This window comes from Gavia stellata, chromosome 11 (genome assembly GCF_030936135.1).
Source record: "Gavia stellata isolate bGavSte3 chromosome 11, bGavSte3.hap2, whole genome shotgun sequence".
NCBI classification, from domain to species: domain Eukaryota; kingdom Metazoa; phylum Chordata; class Aves; order Gaviiformes; family Gaviidae; genus Gavia; species Gavia stellata.
The window spans coordinates 2309472-2335117 of record NC_082604.1 but is presented as its reverse complement, the minus strand read 5'-3'; the positions used below and the strand labels follow the sequence as shown (position 1 = coordinate 2335117).

General features: G+C 46.6%; 1 protein-coding gene across 2 annotated transcripts; it reads right to left on the bottom strand.

Moving 5' to 3' along the window:
* Positions 1-2680: 2680 nt before the first annotated feature.
* On the bottom strand, positions 2681-18932 carry CLDN18 (claudin 18). 2 transcript variants are annotated; one of them, XM_009812139.2, is made up of 5 exons: positions 18713-18932; positions 5290-5454; positions 3949-4054; positions 3477-3587; positions 2681-2858 (listed from the first exon to the last, which is right to left on the bottom strand). In XM_009812139.2, the coding sequence occupies exons 1-5, from the start codon at positions 18930-18932 to the stop codon at positions 2681-2683; spliced, it is 780 nt and encodes a 259-aa protein (XP_009810441.1). The 2 variants fall into 2 exon arrangements, with proteins under 2 accessions (XP_009810441.1, XP_009810440.1); XM_009812138.2 differs by lacking the exon at positions 18713-18932 and adding an exon at positions 9900-10119.
* Between the last annotated feature and the right edge of the window lie 6714 nt (positions 18933-25646).

Here is a 25646-nt window from a genome sequence, read left to right as displayed (position 1 = left end):
ATGTTTACTATCTAAATTAAACATTCCCATGCTTTTCATCCCCTTTCCAGTGGAGGCTGGCAGGAGTGAGAGCATACCAGCAATTTTTCTGCCTTCCTAAGAACAATGAAGTATTTACAAGTGTTTAATTGCTACCTTGAAAGTCAGGCAGATGCTGGCCTGACCAAAGTGGCCTCAACCCCCAAAAGACCCACGCACTTGCTGAACCGTACTCCTCAGCAAGCCCAGGGTCCCAGCAAGGACCTCTGATTTCATTGCATCAGTGAGTTGGGGTCCCCTGATGCTTATTCATCTACTTTTCTGATATTTTTGTCTCAGTATATAACTAACTATCTCTTATAAAGGAAAAAAACCCAAGCCTCAGCTTTTATTTTTCCCCTCAACCGCACATACTTGTTCATTCCGCTCCCAAGAAGCTGCAGAACCCGAAGCTGGGGTGAGTTTAGCTGAGAAGGACAGTTGGTAGCTGCTGGTCGTGAGAAGAAGAGAACAAATGAAACCAGTGGTTTTGGTCTTAAAGACTTTTTCTTTTTTAATATTCATGTAAAAAAAAATAACTAACAAAACAAACAAACAAAAAAATAAATCCAGCATGCAAAAAAGAGGCAGAAAAGCTAAGTCTGTACTGAGAGACAGGGAAAAATCCATTGTAAAGAATATCGGTATTTTAAAAATAGGACAGGATTTACCTCTGCAAAACTGAATTGTTCTCCTTTAAAACCAGATCTTTAAAACAAGTCCTTCACTAGTATGAAAGGGAGACTCAGCACTGACATCCAGCAGAGGTAGCGATTTACCCCAGGTGGCAGTGGGGGCCAACATCCAACCTGAGGTGGGACCAAGAGCTTCTGTTGGATGGAAGCTCTTCCCACCTCTCCGCATGATGGTCACCTCCTCCAAGCATTGGCCCCTGGTGCCGCACCCTGCCAGGCGTTCCGTCCTCCTCTCGCTGACCTACAACCTCTCCGCATCGCCTGGACGCGTGCTGGAGATGTGTCTCCAGGTGGTGGTGGGCAGCTTGTGGTTATGGAGAGCTGATGGTTATGGAGAGGTGATGGTTTTGGAGAGCTGGTGAGTACGGTTTGTGCTCACTAGGAGCACTGATGTTCAGTGAGACAACCTGCCCCTGCTATTCATACAAGCCACTGGAGATGCCAGCTAGACTGGTAGCTTGACCTGCCAAAGGTCCAGCTCTGGAGAAATGTTCAGCTCTACCTCTGATCCCTCCAGAACATGAAACCACTCAAGAGAACACCAGCATTTCACCAAAACAATTTTGCCATTGAACTCCCGCAGAGAACTTATAATCATTACAAGTGGGGCTAAAACGTGTTGCAGATATCTATCAAAATGGCTACTTTGGAGGTTTTGGAGCCCTTTTTTCTCTCTAACTTATCCCTCAGTACCCTTTGCTGTGCTCATAGGCACTTTCCAGAGCTTCCCTAGGATATGCTCTGGAGCCAGGTGGGAGGACCTGCTAACGACACACAGCTCTCCCCTCCCACATAAGCTCTTGTGTCTCTTCCTCTGACCCCTTCAAATAAAATTCCTCTCTGATGGATTGGCTAGAAGAGGCGATGTCCCACTAAGGAGTTAATCTTCACATCACTGGGGGAAGAATTAACACAAGAAAGTCCTGATGTCAGTATGGAGTTACACATCTAATGCTCCCTGGGATTTCTGCTCCAAATGTAACTCTAATTAATTGTAAATGAGAAATTCTTTTGGCTTCATTAAAGATGACATCTGCAGGAACACCGGTCGCACACAGAGGTTTTCAGCTATTACAGCAAATATCTAGCATAGGAATAACAATGGATTATGCAAATTCCCCAGAGAGATCAGAAGAAATAAATACACTTTGGTGTCACGGGTTATAGCAAATGTCTAAGTAACATAAATCAGATTAAATATCACAGCAGATCAGCATTGTAGTACAACCAGCAAAGCAAAGGTGTGACTGAGTAGAAACAGTCACCAGGGAGGAAAATGCCATGACTGTGGGGTCTGTATGCATTGGCCACAGCCAAAGGGACACAACTGAATTTACTTAAAATACACAGCAAAATAATATAGGAGGCTACTAGAGTACAATTTTTGCTTTTCAACCTGCTCAAAAAAAAAAAAAAAAAAAAAGGGTGGCAAAACCAGAGCAAAGATACGCTATAATTTCAGCAAAACGCTGTTTTTTTTCTGATGAACAAAGGACACCGAGGTCACGGGACGCTGTTCACCTCTCTAAACTCTGAGAAAGTAGGGAATGACATTGCCTAATTGCATGAAAGCCTGCTCAAAGGGAAAAAGGGAATGGGGTAGCATTGCTTTTACATCTGGTCTATTATTAAATGGGAATTTTAACCTATTAGAAGAATTAGAAAAGGGCACAAGACACAATCCTGGTCCTGGATATCAGAGTTTATATGTAAAATATGAGCAAACTGTCCTACTCTGAGAGCATAAAAAGGCATTACTTTTGTTATAGATCTCCTTATGGTAGGCATAATAACAGGCAGTCGAATAAAACCGATGTTCATAACAAGCTAGGATACAACCTCAGAGTAGGGGAAACATGATAGAAAACACAATCCTACTTATAGACTGCTTTGTTTCCCTGTACTTTTTGCTTCTGAAGTGAAAAGTATTTTATAAAACATAGCGCATCTCAAGCCCAGAAAGTCTACTAGACGTAGTCGTATTTTGAAGGGTACGAGCGTCTTCCATCCTCACTTCGAGCAGCCTCTTCATACCCTGCACCCTTCCTAGTCTTCATTTCAGGTTCGTACCCTGAACCAACCTTATACGGCCCCGTTCTGTAGGAGATATTCCTCCCCGATGCATTGTAGGACACCGCTTTGTAACTGAAAGAGACACAAAAGATGGCATCAGCCACTGGAGGGTCTGTGACTACCCAACATTGCACCCGGTGCTCCTGTTTGCTGTTGGATTTTAGGCAACTTCGTACTGTGTCATCACTTGGAGCCACTCAATGAGCCCAGAGCCAACCCTCTGTGGACAGGCTGCAAGTCTCTTTCATGTCTTTTTTCGCAAACTTCTACTTTCTTTCCCATGAGTAAATCCTTGGTTGAGTGAAGGACCCACCTACAATACCCAGCTACGTAGGCATACAAAGCCCTACCTGATGTAAGTCATAGCTCAGCTGATGCAATCTACACCTGCTGCTGATGTGATTTGCAAGCAAAGCTCCAATTAATGGACCTGACTTAGCCAGCACATCGCAAATTTTAGATTTTAAGGCTGATCTCTCCTGCCCTCTCTATTTCTTTGCAAGTCATGTAGTCAGGGAAGGGAAATGGTCACTTTGACCCATGACACAGGGCAAACAGATGTATCATCATGATAAGTCTTGCAAGAGGGGTATTATGCATAGACATGTCCTGTGGTGAGCTGGCTGTATGCTATCCTGACACCCAAGGCTTCATGCAATACCTTCCCACGTCTACCGCAGATAGGCTTACCGGGATTCTTCTGGAATCAGCCCCCTGCAAGCAAGGCACATCATGATGCCTCCTACGAGTGCCAGGCCACCTGCCACCCAGCCAACGAAGAGGGCTGAGCCAAAGGTGTACCTACAAAACACAGAGACATGGCTGGTTAGTGCTGTGACAGTGGTTCAGTGCTTCTGAAATGCGGTGAACATTGTCATTCTCTCTCTGGCCCTGCAGAAGTTCCCAAGAGCACCATCCCACCTGCAGGCTCATCCTCAATGGGGTCTCTACGTCCTTCTTGAGCTGCCTGAACAGAGACATCCCAGCCAATTTGCTTGGACAAATTATCTCTGGTGCAGATAAGAAAGAGACTCAATAAATCTTCCAAGTCCTGGGACCAGACTAATATGCACCCAGAGTTTGCCTTTCCTTTAGCTGCAGCACACCCTGGCCCTGAGGGAGATCTGCACTGTGGATCACCCCGAGCCAGATGATCACCTACCTGTTCTGGACGTTCTGCAGTCCCTGGTACATGTTGGCTGTGGACATCCAGAAGTTTGTGACTAGCATGTTGGCAAACACAGACACTCCAGTGATGGCACACAGACCTGAGGTTGGACAGAAGGGTGGACTGAGACACCCATAGTAATTATGGACTCCAGCTTTTCTGGGCACCCCAAGACCTATTTATCCTCATTACACCCACCAAGACCTCCAAGTCTTTCCTGAAACCCGATTACTCCTAGCACTGGGGAGGGACTGAGCAATCAGTGGTGCTTCTGCCTCAGGTCCCCATATAGCTGTCACTATCATGGTACTTCAGTGTCACAGTCTTTAACACTTCTGTCCTGAAAGCAGCCCTTATTTCAGGAAGAAACACAACCCCCAGCTCACAGAGGTGTGACCAAGAGCCAAGTCCATGATGGCACGTAGGTACCGAACTCCTCAGCTAGCTGAGACTAAGGATCTTGTTTTGAAATGGGTGAACTCAACCAAGGGATGTCCCATCCCAAGAGTCAGCCACATCATCGTTTTAGACACCCTCTCTTTGGGAATGCATCGCAGGCTTTTCTAATATCCTCATTGGCCAAGTTCTCAACCCACTGACTTAGATCGATAAAATGATAGATTTTAAGTGCAAAATTAAAGCTGTGTTGCAGAAGGTGGTTTCCTCTGTCCAGCTTGTACTTATTGTACATCTTTAAGTTGCGTTGTATGTCTCATATCCCAGCAAAAGTAAGTGCTGTTCAACTGTAAGGATTTTAAATAGGGATATTCTCCTTCCCTTCATTAGGATATGGATTTGATTTGATTACTCATCTGCAATAAAGTGTGGGAAAACCTGTAAGTGATGTTCTTAAGCACTTGCAATTTCGAGGTAGCTGGGCAACACTAGGCATTCCTGCAGCCTCCCTGATAAACCAAGGTATTAAAAAATTACAGGCTAGGCTACCACACCCTGAGAGTCTTCATAAAATTATTATGTATAAGGCTTGAGACTCTTCATAAAACTATTATGTATAAATACAGGATATAATAGTACATAATAAAAATACATATAACAAATAAAGAGTTTTAATTTCTTTTTTTATCTCTGGGCTGTTTTTTCAGCCTTCCATGTTCTGTCCCATACAAACTTCTGGTTTTCTTTTACTAAGCAGAAGGAGAAACCACTTGTGCCCAGAAGCACAGGCTGGAAGACAAATGCCAATAACTTCATGCAAGCAGCAACACTTTGTGTTGCTCCAGAGCATCTGCTACTTATGACCAGAAGTGCATCATGTCCTAAATTCCAGGAAAACGCAATACCTTGCGCATGAAAGACACAACACCACCCACTTACCAGCAACAATAAACATGATGCCAGAGGTCAGAGTCATGTTGGCTTTTGCAGAATCCTCCATGTTGCCAATACGGATGCATTTCAGAGCAAAAATGCACACAAGGAGGCCAAGGATGCCCAGGACGATACCCACGACCATGAGGGCCCTCACAGCCTGGAACATCGCTGCAAAACAAATCGACAAGAGCCTTGCTGAGTGACTGAAATGAGATTCATCAGAGCCTGGGAGGTTTTTAAAGATTGTTTCTGTCTAAAAATAGAAATATTAAAGAAGAAAACCCTGAACATATTTTGCAATTCATTTGCTGAAAGCAAAGACTATGCCTTGGAAAATAGGCACCAGATCTACTCTCAGTGGTTTTTTTTATGGGGCACCTCTGGAAATGTGGCTGTTTTTTTCAACTTCCAAAAGAGTTTGACCGTTTCGACATAATTTTTGTACATGTTCATTGGCACTAGTAACGATTTATCCAGCTGAAATTGAGCTGGTGTACAGCTGGCATAAGCCTGAGCTGTTTCATAACTGTAAATGATTGAGAAAGCTTGTTTTTTCTCCCAAAGCAGCAATGAAAACAGACAGCTCCTCCCAGCTATCCATGGTATTTCCTACTACTGTGTGACTCAAAGCGAAGTTCTGTATGTTCCTGCTTTACAGTAAAACTCATGGCGCAGGAGAAGAGGAAAATCACCTCGACAAACATTACACATACACCAAGGGAGAGCAGCAAAGCTTCGGCCAAGACTTCCCCCAGCGTATCCTTTCCATGGTTATTTGTAATATCAGTCCTCTATACCTCTGTCCACGTTCATTAATACAGCACGCAAATACCCTAGCCCTGAATTTGTTTAGCAGCCTGCTATCAAGGTGGGAATGCTTGGTTGGAGGCAGGTTGTGATGCTGGAGGGTCATGCCCATGGGAGCTGAGCGCTGCTGTCAATCATATGAAGGTAGCAAAAACCCTCCAGACTCTTCTTGGCCGGAGTAGAAAAGTAGGGGAAAAAGCAAAGGCAAGCTTGCACCTTTTAAAATGGAGAAGTGAAGGGAAAAGGCCGTGCATTTGAATACCAAGCTGATTTTCTAATAAGGTGGCACATACCCCATCTCGCCTGCAATTCAGTGCTAGTCCTAGATACTTCTCCTCCCCGCCTGTGCACGCATCCCTGGCAGAGTCAGGAAGGCAGCAGGGCTGGCACAGCACTGGGAGGGGATGGTCGAAAGTATTTCAAGGGCTGTTGTGATTTGGCTGGGATGAATTGCAGCCTCTTCTTGCTCTCCCACAAGCTCTTGCAGCTCTGGGTTTGGCTTTGATACTCACCACACATGACTGTCTGTCTTCAGGGAAGACGACATGGGCCTGTGACCCACTGAGAGGGGCAGGCAACATATCCTGCAGCCCCAGGGACTTCACTCAGCCTGCCTGTCTCCCCTTTTGCTGGGCTGGCCAAGATGGCCATGGTGCCTAAGTGTTCCATATGGCCTGACTGGAGCAGAAGGCACTGGTACAGGAGAGCAGGGAGTAGACCCTGCTGGTCTTGTACAGGGAGGGAGAAGGGAAATGTTTATAAACCCTCCCCAGGAGGGCAAGGGTGGGTGCTGGGGTGCCCATGTGGGTCTCCTTGCTTGTGGGGTACCACAAACCTGAGCAGAACCGCACTGGCACCATGACGCAAAAGGAAGCCAGCGGTCTGCCATCCCACAGGCTGGGAATACACCACCTTCTCCCATCTGGCAGTCCCACTGGGGCTGCTGCTCTTATGACTCAATTTGCCCTTATCAGCCGATAACAAGTGCTAACGAGCCTGGGATTTTCAATCTCCCATTCATCAGCCCCCAGGTGCGAGCTCATTAGTTATTATTCATCAGAGAACAAGAAGCTGGCGGATACGCCTTATCAGCCCTCAAAGGTTGTTCGCTCAGCACCTGATGCAAAGCAGAAAGCTGCAAAGAGAAGAAAATCACAATACTCATTTGTCTTTACAGTAACTTAAGTTACTTTGCAACTGCTTTTGTTTCAGGGCAGGCAGGAGAGGCTGATACTCCAGGGCAGCATAGGACGCTACGGATCGTGATGGAAAGTCCTTGTCCCCAAGACAGTCCTTCATTCCTGGGATATATTCTGCAGACCTTATGGTTCCTAGGTGCCATCACTGTGGTGGTCTTATCCCTTCAAGAACTGACCCTAAGCTAAGATCTCACAGGGATATTGTGAGTTCCCAGGAGAGATGTTCCCAGTGCCTTGGGTGCCCGTGGAAGGACACAACAGGCAGGCCAAGCCAAGCAGCTCCTGGGGCATTGCACTTCTGCTGGAACACTGAAGTCCAAGTGTGGTGAATCTCCATTGAAAAGGAGCAATCTGCAGCTGTTGGAAAGGGGAGAGAGAGGAACGCAGCAGGGCACAACAGAAAAAATGCAAAATAGCCATCAGCAGCGGTTCCTCTCTCCACGAGGCTGACTTACACACCATCTCCACAAAGGGACAGAAAGGAGGAGAAAGTGCTCCCAGGCCTGCTGTGGCATGAAGGCCTCTTCACTTGGCTCATGGGCCTGAAAGTGAGAGCTGTTTGGAAAGAGAGCACTGCAGCTTCAAGTGAATTTTGGCATCCATCAAAAGTCCCCTGAATAGAGCTACTTTCCAAAGGTGAATGACCTCCCCTAGAAAGAAGGAGTGGAAGGGCTTAGACAAACAAAATAGGGGACTAAGGGAAAAAAAAATAATGTATCAAGAGCACTAGGTAGCAGACAGCTCTATAGTTAAAGTCAAGCACAGAAACTACCTGCCGTTTTGCATGCACATTTTGCATGAGGTAGGACAACTTTGCTTCACACCTGCACACCTATGGCTGCTCATTTTGCACACCTGATTTCCATACGAAGGGATGGTGTGCACAGAAAATCATAAAAATGCAAGCTTATTCACCAAAGTAAATGTCAGTGATCTGAAACCACGGTTTGCATCACTCTGTTTTTCAGACATAAGTGAAACTGGAGAGTTGTCCTCTTCCCCAGTGTTGCTGTGAGTAGTGAGAGGTGAGTGAAGTAAAACAACTTAAAGTCATCTAAACTAACATCACCTGCATTTCTGTCACTAATACAAAATACAAAGGTGGAAATCTAACTTTATGACTAGTTATGGTTAATGGAATATAGAAAGTTTAGGGGAAAAATGAGGTTTTTAAGTCAACCAAATTCAAGCAGGGGCATGCCTTCTTTATGTTTTAAGGTACTCATCAACTAAACGGACACATAAAGAGAACAAAACTGACAGAATATCTCTAAGACACAACAGAAAATGCCTGTGACTGCTTTGCACATTTCCTTATTGCTATATTACCTAAAAATAACATAAAAAGTAAAATCTTGATTCTGATAGCATCTGATTCTGAAAGCATCAAAATTATGGTAACCATTGCCTCATTGCTCTTTTAAAACACAATCACCTACACAGACCATTATAAGGCTACGTATACGTATCGATCACCATTTGTATATATAGCTTAATAAAAATATTTTTTATTCTTTAAAACAAATGGTCCCATAGGAGAAGTGACTCCAAATATCAGTTTTGCTATTCCAAATGAAAAAGAAGTCGCCTAGCCATCCTGAAGCTGGGTACACAGAAACACATTTATTCCATCGCACCCCTCGGGACAGTCGCGGGCTTTTCCCAAAAAGCAAACACTGCGGCCGACACACTGGTCTCAGCAAAGCACTCCTTCCTGCCTCACAGCAGGGAAGCAAGGTTAGCATCCCTGCGGATACAGGGCAGATAGCCCACATCATGCTCTCTTCTACACGCATCAATAGATGCAAAAGGCCTATGTACAGTAGTGCTTTCTTGTACCTGTTTGCAATTGTGCACTAAGAGTGAAAAACACTCTCAGGGCCGTATTTATTGCTAGCTGGCAGGGCACAGGCACGACAGGTCATAGGAAGGCATGGTGAGCCAGGCCAGCCGCTCCCCTCCCATGGGTCCCGCTAGCTCAGGAGCACGGGAATACCCTCGCATTCAGTGGGGTGGGAAAAACAGCTCTTTTTGTAAAGTAAGCAAGCAAATGAGAAAGTAATACCCCCCTGCAATCTAATTCTCTAACCACTAGAACTCCCCAGGTAACGTGAAGTGACTGAGCGCACTTTCCCCTTCTCGCCCTTCCTACATGTGTTGCTCACGAGCAGATTTCTTCAATTCCGGTTTTCTCTTTGGAAAAAAAAAAATCAATTGTTTTCTGTAGAAACCATTATTCTGATACCAAGCAAAATTACACGCATCTGTTTTCCTTGTGTTTCGATTCAAAGAGACAGAATATCTGTGGGTTTAAACATACTCACTCTCCTCACATCAGTGGAGCTGTGCTGATTTATGCCAGCAACGGGGCTGAACCCGCGATGCTCATCCAGAGATCACCTACACATGCTCCAAGTTGTAACCTCCACTGAGTAAAGGCATTATTTTGGTAACAATATGCACAGATTTTTATGCTCGTACACTGAGTAGCCTGGAAATTTTATTCCATGCAAAGTGCGTTGAGATATCTGCTCCTGCTTTGGATTAAACCTGTGCAGAGCTACAGGAGAGCTCCTGGGTTAAACCTGACGCATCTTTTGCCCCTACCTGGCAGCCCAAGAATGGTGAAATACGGCCGGCACTCTGTAAAGCCAGAGCTCTGCCGCACGCAGCTCCTCCACAGTCCCTGATATTGGAAGACGGCTGTGACCGGGTTGTCATACAAGTCCTGCGTGCTCCACATATCCATGGCAGTGGACACAATGCACCCCGCAACACCCAGCGACGAAACGATGAACCCCATCACCTGGCAGATGGTCGTGGACATGGTGTCTCCCCCGGAGAGAGGAGGTGAGACAGCTCTGATGAAGCCGCAGACCTAATGGGAGCACCGAAGTCCTCTTGACTGAGCCACCAGAAATGCAGCAGCTCTTATCAGATGCTTTCCATTGAGCAGTATGTTTGCTCAAAGTGTTTTTGCAAGATAGTCCAGTTTCACTCTCGCCAGGTAGGTTTGTGCTGGCAGGGCCAGAGATATGAGCTTTTGTCCTTTAGAAGTGCTTGTCCTTCCCCAGCTAAGCAGCCACACTCCGTCAAGTGTTGGGCAACCCACTTGGAACATGCGCCGTCCTCCCACCGAAACCCTTTGCTGTCCATCGGGCTTCTTCTGCATGCTCGGCATGGTGCAAACGTGCTGAGAGGGGCAGAGGGAAGGACCACGTTCCCAGGTGAACTCAGGACCTAGCCCAGCTCACCTCCTCCCTGTCCCTCTGCTTATGCAAAGGGGGAGAAGATTTGCCGTCAGGCCAAGATAGGGACATCTCCACACCCAGCCACCCATGCAGGTGTCCGCACAAGAGGCACAGTGATAGATCGGGATGCCAGCGGTGAGCTCTGCGGGAGGATGCAGGGCCACCGGCTCAACCCAGGAAACAAACAGGGCCATGGCCGCTCCTTGCAGCCTCTTCAAGCATCACCGAGGTTACCTTGGATGCTGACCATGGTACAATCCAGAGCACCAAGCCAAGAACCCCAAACTGATTGAGCGAAGCTCCTGCAACCCTGTTCTCCTCCCACCCGCATCCCCATCACCTGTCATGTGGCCCTCTGAAACCCGTGTGGGAAGAAGGAGAGGGAGGGCACAGGGGCCATTTGGAAAGTGCCTTTTTACAGGTGCTTGTCTATATTGGCTGGGGGGATGGTCTTGGAAAAAGGAGGGGGGGGGTATAAAAATTAGGGAAGTAATTATGTCTTTGCACGGTGGAGAAGTGCTGGGCTTGGGGGAGCTATATAAATTCACCGTGCCACTCTGCCAACGGAGTGCAATGAGTTACAAGGATCTTCCAGACTTCATGCTGATCCATTCTCATCTAACACCGCGCTCCGACTGATTTACTTCAGCCCTGCCCTAGAAACAAATTCCCGCTTTAACCAGTCCTGATACCACCCTGTGCCACAGGCACCATCGATACCATCGCCTGGTTGTGAAGCTGTGTGAAAGCCCCCAGGAAGGGAGGAGCGGCTGATTTCTGTGGATGGATGAGTTACAGTGGGATTATTACATGTTGGCTATTGCTTCGTTGTTCTGGAGAACAACAGCCCAGGACACCCCTTTTGCTTTTATGGCTGTGCAGCGAGCTGGTGGGCAGCGGAGAGAAATGCTTTTGCGCTGGACTCTGTTGTAGCAGCCAGAACACAATTCACATGTCTAGTGGCCAAAAATTACAGCCACCAAAGTCCTCCTGTGTTAGGCACAAGATGTCTTTGCTTCCAGCAATTTTATTTGAATTTAGTCATTTCCACTGACTTTGGCAAGTCTGTATCAGAGGAAGGGCTACCTCCAACATATCTAAAGGTGGGAAGTTGCCAGCAAAAATAAGAGCGTGAACAAAAACCATAGAATTGAGCCCTCAAGAACCAATGGTGGTAAGAGCTGCTCATCCTCAGTGAGGGAGAGGGCACGCTGACTAACATTCATCTTGGATAATGCTTTGTTATAAATCAGGGCTGGAGAGGATGTAGAAGCTGGGAGGACAACAAGGGCTGGGGAGGACCTAGAAGTCTGGAGGACAGTAAGTGCTAAAACAAGTAATATGGCCAGTTCTCCATCCCATCCTTCACTGCCCCACACCAGAATTGTGTCCCAATCCAGAAAAGCTGGTTGCACCCAAGTCCTAACGTTCCCCAGTTACTCTCCAGTGCTTCTCTCCTTCTTCACGCTCCAGGACTTGCTGCCTTCTTGCCATCTAGTGGTAAGAGACCGCATCGCTCCTTTTCCAGGCTAGACCACTTCAAACCATGTCCCAGGGATAGATATTCCTCTGGGACATAACCCCTGTTCCCAAGGGCGGCGTCACCCGGCAGTGTTAGCATGCAATATATTGCAGGGCTGCACAGAAAAATGGACCCATCGACTGCTTACAGATAAAAATAACCCCTGGGGAGGAAAAAGGAGGGGAGGAATACAAAGGGCAAACATTTTGGTGTTCCAGATTTTTTTTCCAAAACTCTCTACTGCCTTTTAAATGACTGTTTCTTCTGCTAAATTGGACATCTGGGTGGTTGCATGAACACCAGTGGAGGTGGCCCTCCCGTGCACCATGCCCACGTGTTTGCTTTGCTGGGAGGGGAGCCAACCACACCTTCCTCTAACCCTTCTGCTGGTTTCAGCTGTGTGCAGCTCAGCAGCTCTTCAAGCCAATAGGGACCTTCTCTCCCCATCCACCATCTCACACCCCCAAGCCCCATTGCTCCCCCCAACACATCTATTGGAAAGAGGGCCATCCACTGGATTGCCCCTAATTGTGCCCTGTGCCAGAGTCTGCCACCCAGGTAGTACTGCCTCGCTAACCTTTCCTTGGGGATATGGTTTTCTCCTGCTGATGGGGGAATGCTGCTTCTCATCATCCCTCTTACTCATGGGCATTGAAACCTCAGAGCAATGGTGGAGCAATTGAAAAACATCATCAAAAGTCTCCAGGCAGGCAAGAAAGCCCAGATGAACCAATCTGTCCCTGATTTTGAAGGCCAAATTGAATCATATCTCTGAAGAGGATTAACCAGCGCAGGGCTGCACGTTCACTCATGCATGCTCCCTCCAAAAATGGAGCTGAGCAAGCAACTTCATTAACGAGGGTCGTGCTTCAGGCCTTAGCTAAGAGTCAAACATATGCCTAACCGTGCTTAGCACTCCAGGTGCTGCTCTTTGAAGAATTATTGTGTTTTGGAGGTTTCTATTTGCTTATCCTTAAGCGTATTGCCTAAGGTGCTATCCAGACACCCCAGCATTAGCTGCTTGCCATTTCTCATGCTCTGATTAGCATCACACTTGTAAACACCGGGAACTCAAACCTCCCATGAACGGTTGGTTGAAGCAAAGTTCTGGAGAAAAACCACGAACTTGTTTCCACCCCAACCCTTCCCCTAGCCCATTTTCTCTGCTTTTCTGAAACGTTCTTATTTTAAGCTTATTATAAATGGTTGTTTCTGAGCCACTCATGATAGGGAAAAATATGTTTCCCTTTGCAAAGCACTCTTTACCCAATTTTCCCAGCACCCAGCCCAATAACAGAAGATCACCTGGGAGTTTTATCTGAACTGTTGGCTCAGAGCACAACCTGAAAAGTGGTTGGGTGATAGGATAGCTCTAGAGCATGTCTAAGCATCTTTACCACTACCTGATGCTCATCTCCCCACCCTGGGAGATGTCTACAGCCTGGAGTGGTTGAAGGATGGGGACCTCTCTCCAAGTACATGCCTGTTGCTCAGTCTCCAGCAAGGTGGTTGAATGCTTGGGCCAGAGAGCTAGAGCATCACCATGCCACATGGTGATGCTGAGCCGGGTCTAAGGAAGGGACATGGTGGGGAGACAGCTCTTGCAAAGGCCAGGCTTCCTCACCAAGGAGCGGGGAACAGGGCTGGCTCTCACTATGAGCATTGGGACAACCATAGCAGTTTACCCAAACTAGGTAAAGGAAGGGTACTTTGCAACCGCTCCCCTCTGCAACCTTTATTTCAGCTCATACTTGCTTTATCTACCCAGGCATTAACTCTATATTATCTCAAAACCGCTCACCGGGCCCATTGCAACTCCTGAATGTTATCACCGCCTCTCCCATAAAAATCACCTACAGCTCATGTTTACTTTAAAATTTGCAAATATAGCTCACACCCTGCCAGTCAATTCCAGCTTGTTCAGACTGAAACAAAGCAAACCCACCCTTCTTTTTCTGTCCCTCCATTGCTGTGATGACCACAGCCTCCAGGAGCATTTGGTCCACCAGTCTGTAGCATGAGAAGGGCTGACTGGCCTTTCCGAAACTCAATGGGGAAAGGGGGTGATGGAAGGCCCCCGTCCCAGCTCAGACCCACTCTACCGCATTGGTCTTCAGGTGGTCCAAAGGGGCTTTGGAGGTCCCTCGGCAGAGCTGGGGTACATGAAACTGCATCCTTCCCTACATGTCTATGAGCTGTAGCCCAGCCCCACATCTCCACAGCCTCTTGCCATTTCCCTTGCCTTGCTCCTCTTCTGGCCCTCAGCCCAGATCCTTTAGGATTATTTTTCATGTCTCTTGTCCTTTTGTGGTGTAAAGGCACGAGACAGTAGCAAGGATGTAATGCATCCATCTAGTTTCCCAACAGCCCCCACTGGGCTTTCTGCCACCTCTCCACACCTCGAGTGCCACTGGGGTGCCCAAGACCTCTCTAAGAGTCTCACATTAGCTCTTTCCCCATCGCCACACCTTCTTAAGCTCCTGCGACAAACCCACTGTGGCCTCACACACCGCCTCGGTAGGTTATATCACATCTCCAGCCCAGCTGGGCCACCTAAACCCTTGTGTGCAAGAAACTTGGTCTCAAAAGACTCCAAGCAGATTACAGCAGTTGCCTGCAGACATTTCAAGATTTTGAGCTGAACTGACTGGGTTAAAGGATTTTAAGGAGCAAGCAAACCTTGGAAGAGACTTTGCCATGGCCATCACCAGTGGAGGATCATGACTCACCAATTAGTAGTCCCCATCCTTACAGACTTCGGGCATAAAACAGTTCCAGGGAGCAGAGATGCTGTTTCTTTGGTCAGGGGGCTGCCCTGCCTCCAAAAGCCCCAGGGTCTCCAAAATCCCCCAAAACCCAGAGCAAGGGTTTTACTAGGGCTATGCCACAAAATGTGTGTTGGTTGTACAAGAAAAAAAAAGCCTTCTCAGAACATCTACCCATCTCTGCTACCCTGCACAAGCAAAACTGAAAGCAGTTGTTCTATGCAGAAGTCTGGACAGTCATGATTACATTCCCATGGGCTATTTTTCCTCTGACCCCTCTAGCAGCACATACCCTTTTACTGGTAGCATAAATTTACCAGGGTGCTCTGAGACTTTCAAAGTTTGCTGTTGGAAAAGCAAAAATATTCTTATTTTTTGAGTCACCAGCCTTTTGTTCCACAGCAGAGAGATGCCTCAGCCTTTCTGAAAGGGTCAAAAGGGGTTTTGACTTGAGAACAAAATGTCCTTTCAAAAATGGCTGAACCGGTCTAGCTGAAGAGGTCTGGAAATAAGAGACCAAGACAGACAACAGGAAAATTACTGCCCATGTTATTGTTGTTTAGCAAACTTGTAAGCAACTGAAAAATGCTCCTTTTAGCAGAAAGTGCCTTGTGACTTCTGCGCTAGGTGAAACTACCAGCCTTGCCAGAGCTCAGCTATTGGTGTTTGTCTATTATTTGTGTGTTCAAATTCAGATCGTGTCCTCCAGACAACCACAGTAAGGTCTGCCGGCACACTAAAGCAAGCAGCAAAAAAATAATAAGAGAAAGAAAAATCAGAACAAACAGGCTTAGTTCTCAAGTGACTTATTTCACCGGAGACTGACTGTTTATAGCTGAAAAGCAAGGGTGAGAGCCATAAACTACCTGTGTTATTTCTCATTTTCATCTATTATCTTGATTTTTCCTCAATCTATTTGAAATTAAAATTCCCAACTAAATTGAAGATAGATGATGGGCAAGACAAGTTTAATCTTTGCTATGGGAGCAAGGGATTGAGAAAAAAAATCCTCGGAAACCAAAACTTCATTGGTGTACTCAGGTCACCTCGTTGCTTTGCTAGAGTCCTATTATTTTTATTCACTCCGGCACTATTGTTCCCAATATAAATTGCCATTGTCAGAATAATAAATAGGGGTTTATAATGGAAATGCTGACAAACCATTAACTACGGTGTGGTTAGCAAGGCAGGGGGGGTGGGGGGGTGGGTTTAATGGAGATCAAGGTGCAGCACAGTTAAAATAAACGTTGGGATGATCCACTTAAATAATATCTTAACAAATTAATAATTTGATTCTTCACATCGTTTTTCCCCTCCTCTGGTTGGGATACAGCTGCCCTTCGCTGACGGCGGGTGGGAAGAAATGCCCGTAGGAGCAGATGAATTCAGGAGACAGAGCCAATCTATAAAGCACAGCAGCGGGACGCTTGTTTTTGCACCAGCTTCTCCAGAGACTGGAAGTGTCAGACAATATATAACAGGAGGGAAAAGGCGGGGGGGGAGACCAAGGGAGTGACTTCAGAAGAGCAAGCCCTGTTCATTAAAAAGAAAGGAAAAAAAATCCACCTCACTTTGTAGGGCAGTGCTGATAGCACCGGTCACAGAAATCATGTCGCTGGGACAAGAGCATATAAATATTCATATTCCTACACACCAGCGGGGCAGGCACCGACTCTCCAACACCACTGGGGATGAGGACGGCAACTTTAGGGGGTTCACCCCCCTTTATTTTTAAAGGTTGTGCTTTATTCTTTGGGCTTTTTTTAATCCCGTTTTTGCAGGGGACTGCAATAAGCCCAGCAAATCACAGATGGTAATTCCACTCTAAGATGACCTGTTCATTAGAAACCCTGGCATTTAGCATAGGATGCTCATTTCTGTCTGCAATGGGGAGGGAGCTGCCGAGCTTGCTGGATGTAGCTGAGGAGGGACAGCCTGATCTCCTGCACCCACCTGCTAAATGAAGGAAATCCATCCCCCCAATATTGCTGTGTATTTCCATTTTAGGAAATTAATACCCACCCTACAGACACCAGTCTGGAGGCTTGGGAATTGCAAAAAAATGCTCTAGCTTTTCCCTGTAATGCTGAGGTTACCAACAGAAGTATTGTGAAAGAACAAAAAAAAACCCCAAATCTCAAGTATTCTGGTTTCTTCAAAGATTAAAGTAGTTCCCAGAGCTGAACACTTGAAAAATTTAATTGCTTCTTCTGTAGAGTTACATTTTCTGTAATTTTAAGCTTTCAGAGCTGAAGAACTGAGGAAGTTCTGCAGTGTGTGATGGGTGTATGTGCGTGTGGGGAGGATTTGCTTTTTACACCTCTATTTGTTCTTCAGATGGCAACTTTAATCTCTACCTATAAGCAATTAGCCTGCTGGAGTCAAGTTTTACCAACCTGTCCTGCCCCTCACTGCACGCATTTTCCCTTGGTGAAACCACTCGGCATTGCTGACTGTGACAGCAGTGTGCGAATACGAGCTTTGCACAGACATCCCTCGTTGGATGTCGTCCTACGTTCACTTGTACTTGCTACAATGCACAGCTTTTGCTAGGGGCTGCACAGCTGGATGCCCAGGCGGGATCAGGCCCTTGTACTTCTAGGAAAATGCATGTCTGCACCCCAGACTCTGTGAGAACAAACAAGACCATTCAAAGCCACAGCTCCAGCAAGAGGAAGATGCTCACGGGCATCCCTGGCACCTGCACGGGGATGCTGCAGCACAGCTAGCGCCAGCTGGGAACGAGGATCCAGAGATCACAGAATCACAGAATCATGAAGGTTGGAAAAGACCTGTAAGATCATCACGTCCAACCACCAACCCAACCCCACCATGCCCACTAAACCATGTCCCGCAGTGCCACGTCCACACGTTCCTTGAATACCTCCAGCGATGGTGACTCCACCACCTCCCTGGGCAGCTTATTCCAGTGCTTCACCACTCTCTCAGTAAAGAAAGAGATGAGTGACACAGGAATACAGCTGAAGGGATGAAACACCCCTCCCACTGGTCTCTGAAGCCACAGCTGCATTGGGTTATACTGGTGTGATTTGCGCAGAGATAGACTACTTAGGAAAGAAGCAATTTTTGTGCGCAATGTTTATTTCCGTGTCTTTTGGAAATGCCATTTTGCAGAAGTTCTGCAATGATTTGCTGATATAATTGGCTTCTTCCCTCCATTCTTGCTGTGCCAAAGCACAGAGGCTAGATGGATATAACAGTTTAAGTGCCTTTTTTCTCACTGTATTAAGGCAAGAAGGAAATCCAGATAATCCTGTTGTAACCTAATTGTTTGCACCCCTAGATATTCTGGGCACAACCAGGACAGGAATGATACCCGTGGAAGAAAAAACTGGAACCAAAGGAGAATTAGGGAGAAATCCAGCCTGGTGTTGTTAGCCCATACTGAAATACAGTGAGCTGAACTGTGACATATCCTCTTAGAAAAGGATCTTCTCTGATGCCAAGAATATTAGTGGTTTCTGGTGGGAAGCCACGCACAGCCGTGCAGCTGCGGCAGGACTGTATACCCAAGCCAACCACGGCTCGGGGGACGAATCCCCGCACAGAGCAGCTGCTGCCCCGGGTATATTGCCTGGACAAAACCTCAGGCACCTGATGCATAATCAGCTGTAATGAGTTTTGCCAAACCTCAGCTTGGCTATGGGGGGCGGGTTCGGGTTGAGGTGCCTCCAAGGGATCTATCCTCCAAACAGGGTGAGTACCTCAGGTCCCTTTTGGCTAAAACTTGGATTCCCCACTCTGCACAGAAAATCGCCCATCACCACCACTCACGCGCGGCTTCTGGCAACATAGGTGGGACGCAACATGCCCATGGCTCTGCCCTCCCACCTCTCTGCCCTGGCCGCCAGCAAGCCCTACCTGGCAGCCCCAGGATGGTGAAGTAGCCACGGCACTCGGTGAAGCCGGAGCTCTCCCGGACACATGTGCGCCAGAGGCCCTGGTAGTTGAACACCGCCGTCACCGGGTTATTGTACAGGTCTTGGGTGCTCCACTGGTCCATGCATGTTGACGCAATGATGCCTCCTATTCCTAAAGCGGACACCACAAAGCCCATGGACTGGCATATCGTCACAGACATAGCGCCGAGCGCTCACTAGGCAGGCCCTTGACGCGCACAAGCCTCCACACGTCGGTTCTGGGGCAGGCAGCCAGGGCAGAAGGGACTTTTAGCTGGAGGCACAGCCTACGTCACGGACGGGAGTCAGGAGAGGTCTGGTCTGGGCCATACAAACCTACCCTTTCCCTTTATCTGTTTCGGTGAGATAATTTTCCTCGCTCGGTACCAAGAGCCGTTTGTTACGCACGGCGTGAACACCTCGCTCTCTGTTTACCTTCTCCCTGCAGGCAGAGGTGCAGCCGGCGCGGGCAGATGGGGACCAGCGGGTTCCTCTGAAACAGCCAGGGAAGAGCTTCTGCAGAAGCGACCTCGTGCTCCAGGAGACCAACCACAGAGATGCTTAAATCAGACAAAACAGACAAAAATTGTGGGGAGCCTAATCCTTTCCTGGCAGGGATGATGCTTTTGAGCCAAGTGGAGAGGCCTCTATCTGGGGATGTTTGCTCAACCAAAACATTTAAGCAAAGGATAGTGTATAAAAGAGGATAGCATATAGCAAAGGGCAGTGCACCACTGCAGCAGATGCTTGGATGGACCTTGCTGCTTGGTGAGGTTGGGCTGGTAGCCCACAGGAAAGGCAGCAGTTGCTGAAGGGTGAACGGTGTCAACCTGAAGTTTGCCGTGGGAGGACCAAGTCTGGCAGGCAGACCAAAGGAGAAAATAAATAGAAGCAAAGGTATATCTTCATTTGCTATTGCTTTATCCCTCTCATCCAAATATGAATTTGGACTTGTTTAGATGGACAAAGAATGAGGGCAAGGCAGACATGTTGCTATGTATTACTGTAAGACAAGAGCACCTAAGAGACCTGACCTTATCACAGAAAATCACTTTGTTGGGTAATGTCTTTTTTGCCCATTCTGCTACATCCCTCACTGCTTCCTTCCTAGCCTAGTTTTCCACTGGTGCCAACCTGTTTGCAGTTGGAGAGTAAAGGGGGATGTTGCTGGAAAGCTGCTCTCTGTGGGAGGGAGAAGGTAATGAGCACTGTTTCAACAGTGGCAGACTCACACATGGCATGTGAGGGGTCCAGGAAGGGACCTTCAGAAGAAGGGGAGCCTGGTGGGGTGACATTTAGGTGGTGGAAATGCAAGGTCATCAGGGAGCACGAAGAAGTGGACCACTATCATCTGGCTACATTTACCCTTGCTCAAGAACCATTGGGTCTCTCCCAAATGCTTGGTCTTGTGTGTAGACACACTTCCCTGTGAAGCTGCTTCTGAAGAGAAACCACCCTGTTGTGTGCACACAGTCCTTGGCTCCTAGAGATTATTTTGTTTCTGCATCTTTTTAAGAGCACCAAGCAAGCTAGAAGGGACCTTGGCAAGTCATCCAGTCCATTCGCACCCCCAAAGCAGAGCAACTCTATTTCTCATAAAGCTCTGACCTGCCATCAGAGAGCATCCATGAAGGATAATTTATCCCAGGGTTTCAAAAATCAATTCTGACAATTTTATGCCTAATACTGAAGCTCATTACGCATCATTTGTGAAAAGCAGTGCCCAAAATAAACACCAAAGAGATAACTCCATGTGTCTCACCAACGTTCATAGAATCATAGAATCACAGAATGGTTTGGGTTGGAAGGGACCTTAAAGATCATCTAGTTCCAACCCTAGTTTAAACCAGTCCTCTGGTTTAACACATAACATTACCCCATTTTCCTTGTTTTCCCTAAAGGAACAGTATTGGTCATTCATACACACTTTCATAATTCACTCTTTCTCACAGACCCTTTTTTGGACATAGTGATACCCAGTGCCCGTGACACACCTCACCTGCTGCATGTCATGGCTGTTAACTACTTTTGGTATCGGTCAACATAGCTTAATCACGGAAAGCTTTCCCGGTATCACATAGCTAAATATAGAGCCTAAGACTAGACTGCAAATACACTCCCTGTGTTTGTCACAACCAGGATCACCTGGTGACAGGAAAGACTCATGGCAGCCAGGGACTGTTCTCAATAAATTAACTAAAAGGATAAATTCACCTTGCATTCGATCATCTGGCGAGGCCTGAAAAATCCATTTCCGTTTGGTACACCTCGATCCCTGGGTGGGAAGCGCTATATACGTGCAAAGGGACAGATCTTGGCCAAGTCATCACTCCATTTATTTCAGTGACTGTGCCAGTTTACAGCAGCCAGAAGAGCAGGGTCCTGGTGTGTGAGTAGTACCCTTCACAAGCAGAAATTTCATAAGCTGTAACTGAAAGGACAGTTTTATCTACTGACAGCATTTCACAGGGAAAATAATCAAGGACTGAACTCCTTCAACCACCTAAACTTACCAACTTGATGTGAGAGTACCTCTTATTTCCCTCGTACAAAACTCACCAGCGCTTTTAACAGCTGTTTCTCATGTTGAAGTGCAATCCGCAACTCTCACCCAGGTCACCTGGGAGGATCAACCACCATCCTGGGCTCTTGCCTTTGCTGTTTCCCCTCCTCTGCCCACCTTTCACAGAGCCTCTCATCTGAGCAACTCCTCCTTGATTTCCCAGCGTTGAAATGAAACGCATCCTGCCCTACTTAGGTTTTCTGTAAAAGCTTATTCCTAGACTGTGGTTTTCGCCAGAGCGAGGACTGGTCCAGCCTCCAGTGAACAGTGTCAGAATAAGGTTTGGTAAGAAATGCAGGTGCTTTTAATCAGCAGAATTTGTTCATTGTAAAGGAGCAGATTTAAACAACCAAAAGAAAAAAAAAAAAAGGAAAAAAAGGAGGATGAAGGTGGCTTTTCTTCATTTTTTTGTTACTTAATTTAAAATTTTAAACAGAAAAATTAAGCTCGCCCCAATCTCCTCCCTAAGTCTGTTAAATTTCTGTTATAAAGCCAATTACTTTCTTTAATTTCTAAAAAACTGGAAGAATGCCAATGTAACCCCCTTCTGAATAGCTACCACCTCCCGCATGAAAAAAACAGCAGGAGATGACAATATCTCCATCGGGTCAAAGATCTCGCAGCATGTCCTCTCAGGATAAAAAGAACTGCGCCAGAGCTGAACTCGACAGAAGCATAGTTTAAACATATTTTTGATGCTACAAATAAGATTAAAGCATGAAGATGTGCCTGTGAATATTCACGTGCTTGATGCGCACCACCAAACCTCAGCAGCGGTTTGATGCTTTTCCCCACCCTCCACCTCAAATGGACCGGGTGGTCCTGCAGACAGGAGAAGTGACGTGACTGGAAGGCAACACACATCCCGGGACATCCCATTTTTATACTCTTTCCCTGGGTGTCCAACCCACATGAATTTTCCAAACTAACAGCTTAGGAGGAAAGATAAGAGATGCTGAAGTTGAGGGAGATGTTACAATGGGCAGATGATCTGGATTTTGTCTGTCTATGAGGGTTATTTATGCTGTGTGAGCTGTCGCATGAAGAGATGTGTAGAGAGAGAGACAACTTCTTACATCTTTTTAGGACAATACCACTAGGTGGACCTTGGGAGAGACAGCCTAATGCTTGCTGGGTGATGCTCGCCCATGCTGCCAGGGCACTGCCTGGCTCTGCTTCTTCCTCCTGTTTTCTTCCAGATTGAAGTGGAAGTAGGAAAACTTTCCTCGTCCTGATAAAACAGCCCGGGAGGAAAATAACCTGCAAACACAGCTCACAACAGTGGTGTTTTCAGCACATGGTGGTGGGTTTGGCTTTTTCTGTGAAATGGCCTCAAAATACCTATGGAAAAAAGATAAATAAACTGTAAAAATGAATAAATAATGGAGTACATAACTACTGCAGTTTAACATTAGTATAATGCAATATATCAATAAATAAGCATAATAAAAACAATAAATTATATATAATTTAGGAATAAAAACTTCTGGCAGAAAACCAATTTAAAAATAAACAGAACAGAAAAGAAAGGAATTTAGACCTGCAGTTTCACTTGTGCTGGGCCTAAGAAGACAGGTATTTCTGGTAAAATCTAAATGACATAGTCTCTTAGCTATCTCCCACAAACCAGATACAGCAAGGGCAAAGCCTTCCCTGGCTGTTTTTCTAAGGGCCTCATCAGGGATGATGCCACCAGCTGCTCCTGTTAGCCCAAGTCCCACCAGCTGTGCCCACCAGCTGTTCCCACTGCCCATCACTGATGTGGTGACTACTTAAGTGAAAAATAATACCTATTAGGGAGTAGAGTTTGTCTTGTTCTCTGTGACTTTGGTGATTTAGACTGGCTTTAGCCATTGCTACTGCCCTAGGAAGGGGACCTCTCATGGGACCCTGCCCAGAGCCATCGGCCTCTTCCCACCAGCAATGTCCGCTCTCCATCTAACAAGTCTCCTCGCCAACTTCACAACCCCATTGAACCCCCTTCTTCCAGCACGGTGGAGAAGATTTCTCCTGAATACGGGATTTGTCCCTGCTAAGGAGGACGCTTTGACTGCCTCATTATTTTATTCATAAGCCGGCCATAATTTCAAAGACATCTAGGTGACCTATCTAAAGCTAAGTGAATCCCTCACCCCGAAGGAGACCCACTCTTCTTGATCCCTCCGGGGAGCCGGGGCTGGGTGGCGGAGGAGCTGCCGGGGGAGTTATGTGCAGCCGGACAATGAGAAACACATTGACAAAGTGTTCACATTATTGGCTGATAGGTCTGCATCAGTCACTCATTCACAAGCACAAGGTCTAAATTGCAGAACCAATTAACGGCACTAATAGCCCTTGCCTGAATTAATCTTTGAGACAAAAGAAGAGGGAAGTGGAAGAGCTATTAGCAAATCAAGCTGTACCATCCTTGCTTTATTGCGGGAATCTAAGTGTCTGTATTTGGCTATTATGAACTGACTGCAATTACAGCCCTCATTTAAAATGATTAAGTGGTTATAATTATTTTTCAATTAAAACTTAGATCTTCCATTTATACAACATTGCAGGCTTCAATTAAAGTCCTTTTTCCTGCCTTTTTTTTGGAGGAAAAAAAAGTACCACTGTGCCAAAAGAATCTTGCATCTTTTCTACCCATTAAGAGCCCAATAACATGCTAATAACGCTTTTGTTTGCGTCCCTCCTTCACGGCCTCGCTGAACTCCTGCATGGTGAAGGAGATAAACTGCCGGGCACAGCACTTGCAGTACCTGCCAGAGGTCAATAAAAATGAGCCTGGGAAGTGGCACGGGCCTGGGCTGCGTCTCTGAAACAAGATATGCCCAAGTGAATGTGTGGGTTAACCGTTTTCAGGGCTAGGCACTGCAGCTCTGTAAGCATTATTTAGCAAGAGGGTTGGGGTTTGGGGAGCTGGGGGGACTGGGTTTGTTTGGGATTTGTGCAAAGAGTGAACTCACTGGAAAACACAGACTGTGGCTGCAGATGGGCTCAGGATCTTCAAGGTCTGGTTTTAAAAACTAATCTGGGGAGAGAAAAGCCAAGATCTTCATATGCAGATTTAGCAAAGTGAAAACAACTTCTACTTTTCATTTCAAAATGACATTTCTATTTCTAACTTCACTTATAAGAACTTACAGAGATTTAAAAGAGGAAAGAAAGGATGCAAAATAGAGGTTGAGAAGAAATGTGTTGGTCCATCCAGCCAAAATGTAATTTCCTGTGATTTTTTTTAGCCACATGCCCAAAAAAATTATTTATGCTTTTCATTACCTATAGGAGGTTAGAGATCTCTAATGGTGTTACTTGCCCATGACTTCTCTTGCCAAGTTTAACTTGGGAGTGTTAGTCATCAGGCAAGAAAGGCAGCTACCATCAAAAGAGCCAGGCCACTCCAAGAAGTCACTCCTTCCATCACTGGGTGGCCTCTGACGGGGGATGACACAGTAAGCTTTGTCCCAGAAATGCTGGGCACACCAGGACATTTTATATAGACTATATTTTGTGATTAGCCAGGGAGGGCTGGGTGGAGGGGGTAACTCAGAGGAGCAGCATAAGAAAGGGTTTGTAGCCCAGGAGGGCAGGGTTTGTAGCCCAGGAGCCCAGGAGCCCAGCAGGGCTGCTCTGCACCTTTCTGGTTTTCCCAACAGGTCAGAGCAGCAGTCAAGGCTTCACACTATCAGGGTCTTCAAAGAGCAACAAGGAGCACTTTCCCTCCATGGGCTCATTAGCTCAACCATGACACCTCTTTGTACATGCCCAGGCAAGGTAAGCTTCTCAGGAAGGGTGAACTTCACACAACCTCTCAACTACTACACTCTTGCCTGTCCCAAGGAGGAGGAGGAGGAAACATGGGCAGGAGAGCTTTTGTCCAGTAAAGAGAGGTCAGGAGAACTGACTGTTTCCCTGTTTTTTGATAAGGAAACATCCTGAAGGACCAGCAACACAAGAGGTGGTGTTTGAAGATGCAGAGAAACCCCTACTCTCACCCAACCTCAACTTACCTCTACAGCCTCTCCTTTTTCTACTATTGACTTTTTCGCTCTTAAAACTAACCCGTGCTGAAGTGTCCCCAGACAAGGTTATTGTCAAAGGAAGCAGAAAGACAGGATCAGCGGACAGGAGCTGGGACCTTCGAGTGTGTCTAGAGGACAAGCGAATGACATTGGTCCCCATTACAGGCGCTGCAGTACCCTTTATGGGCACGTAGACACCTTTATGAAGCTAGCTGGCCGGGCTTTTACTAATACTTCTTCTCTATATTTATTAGTGTTTGGGAACAGGTTGTTTAAATCAAGTCCCTGGAGGGACATGACCCAGTGAGCTCGATTTGGGACCC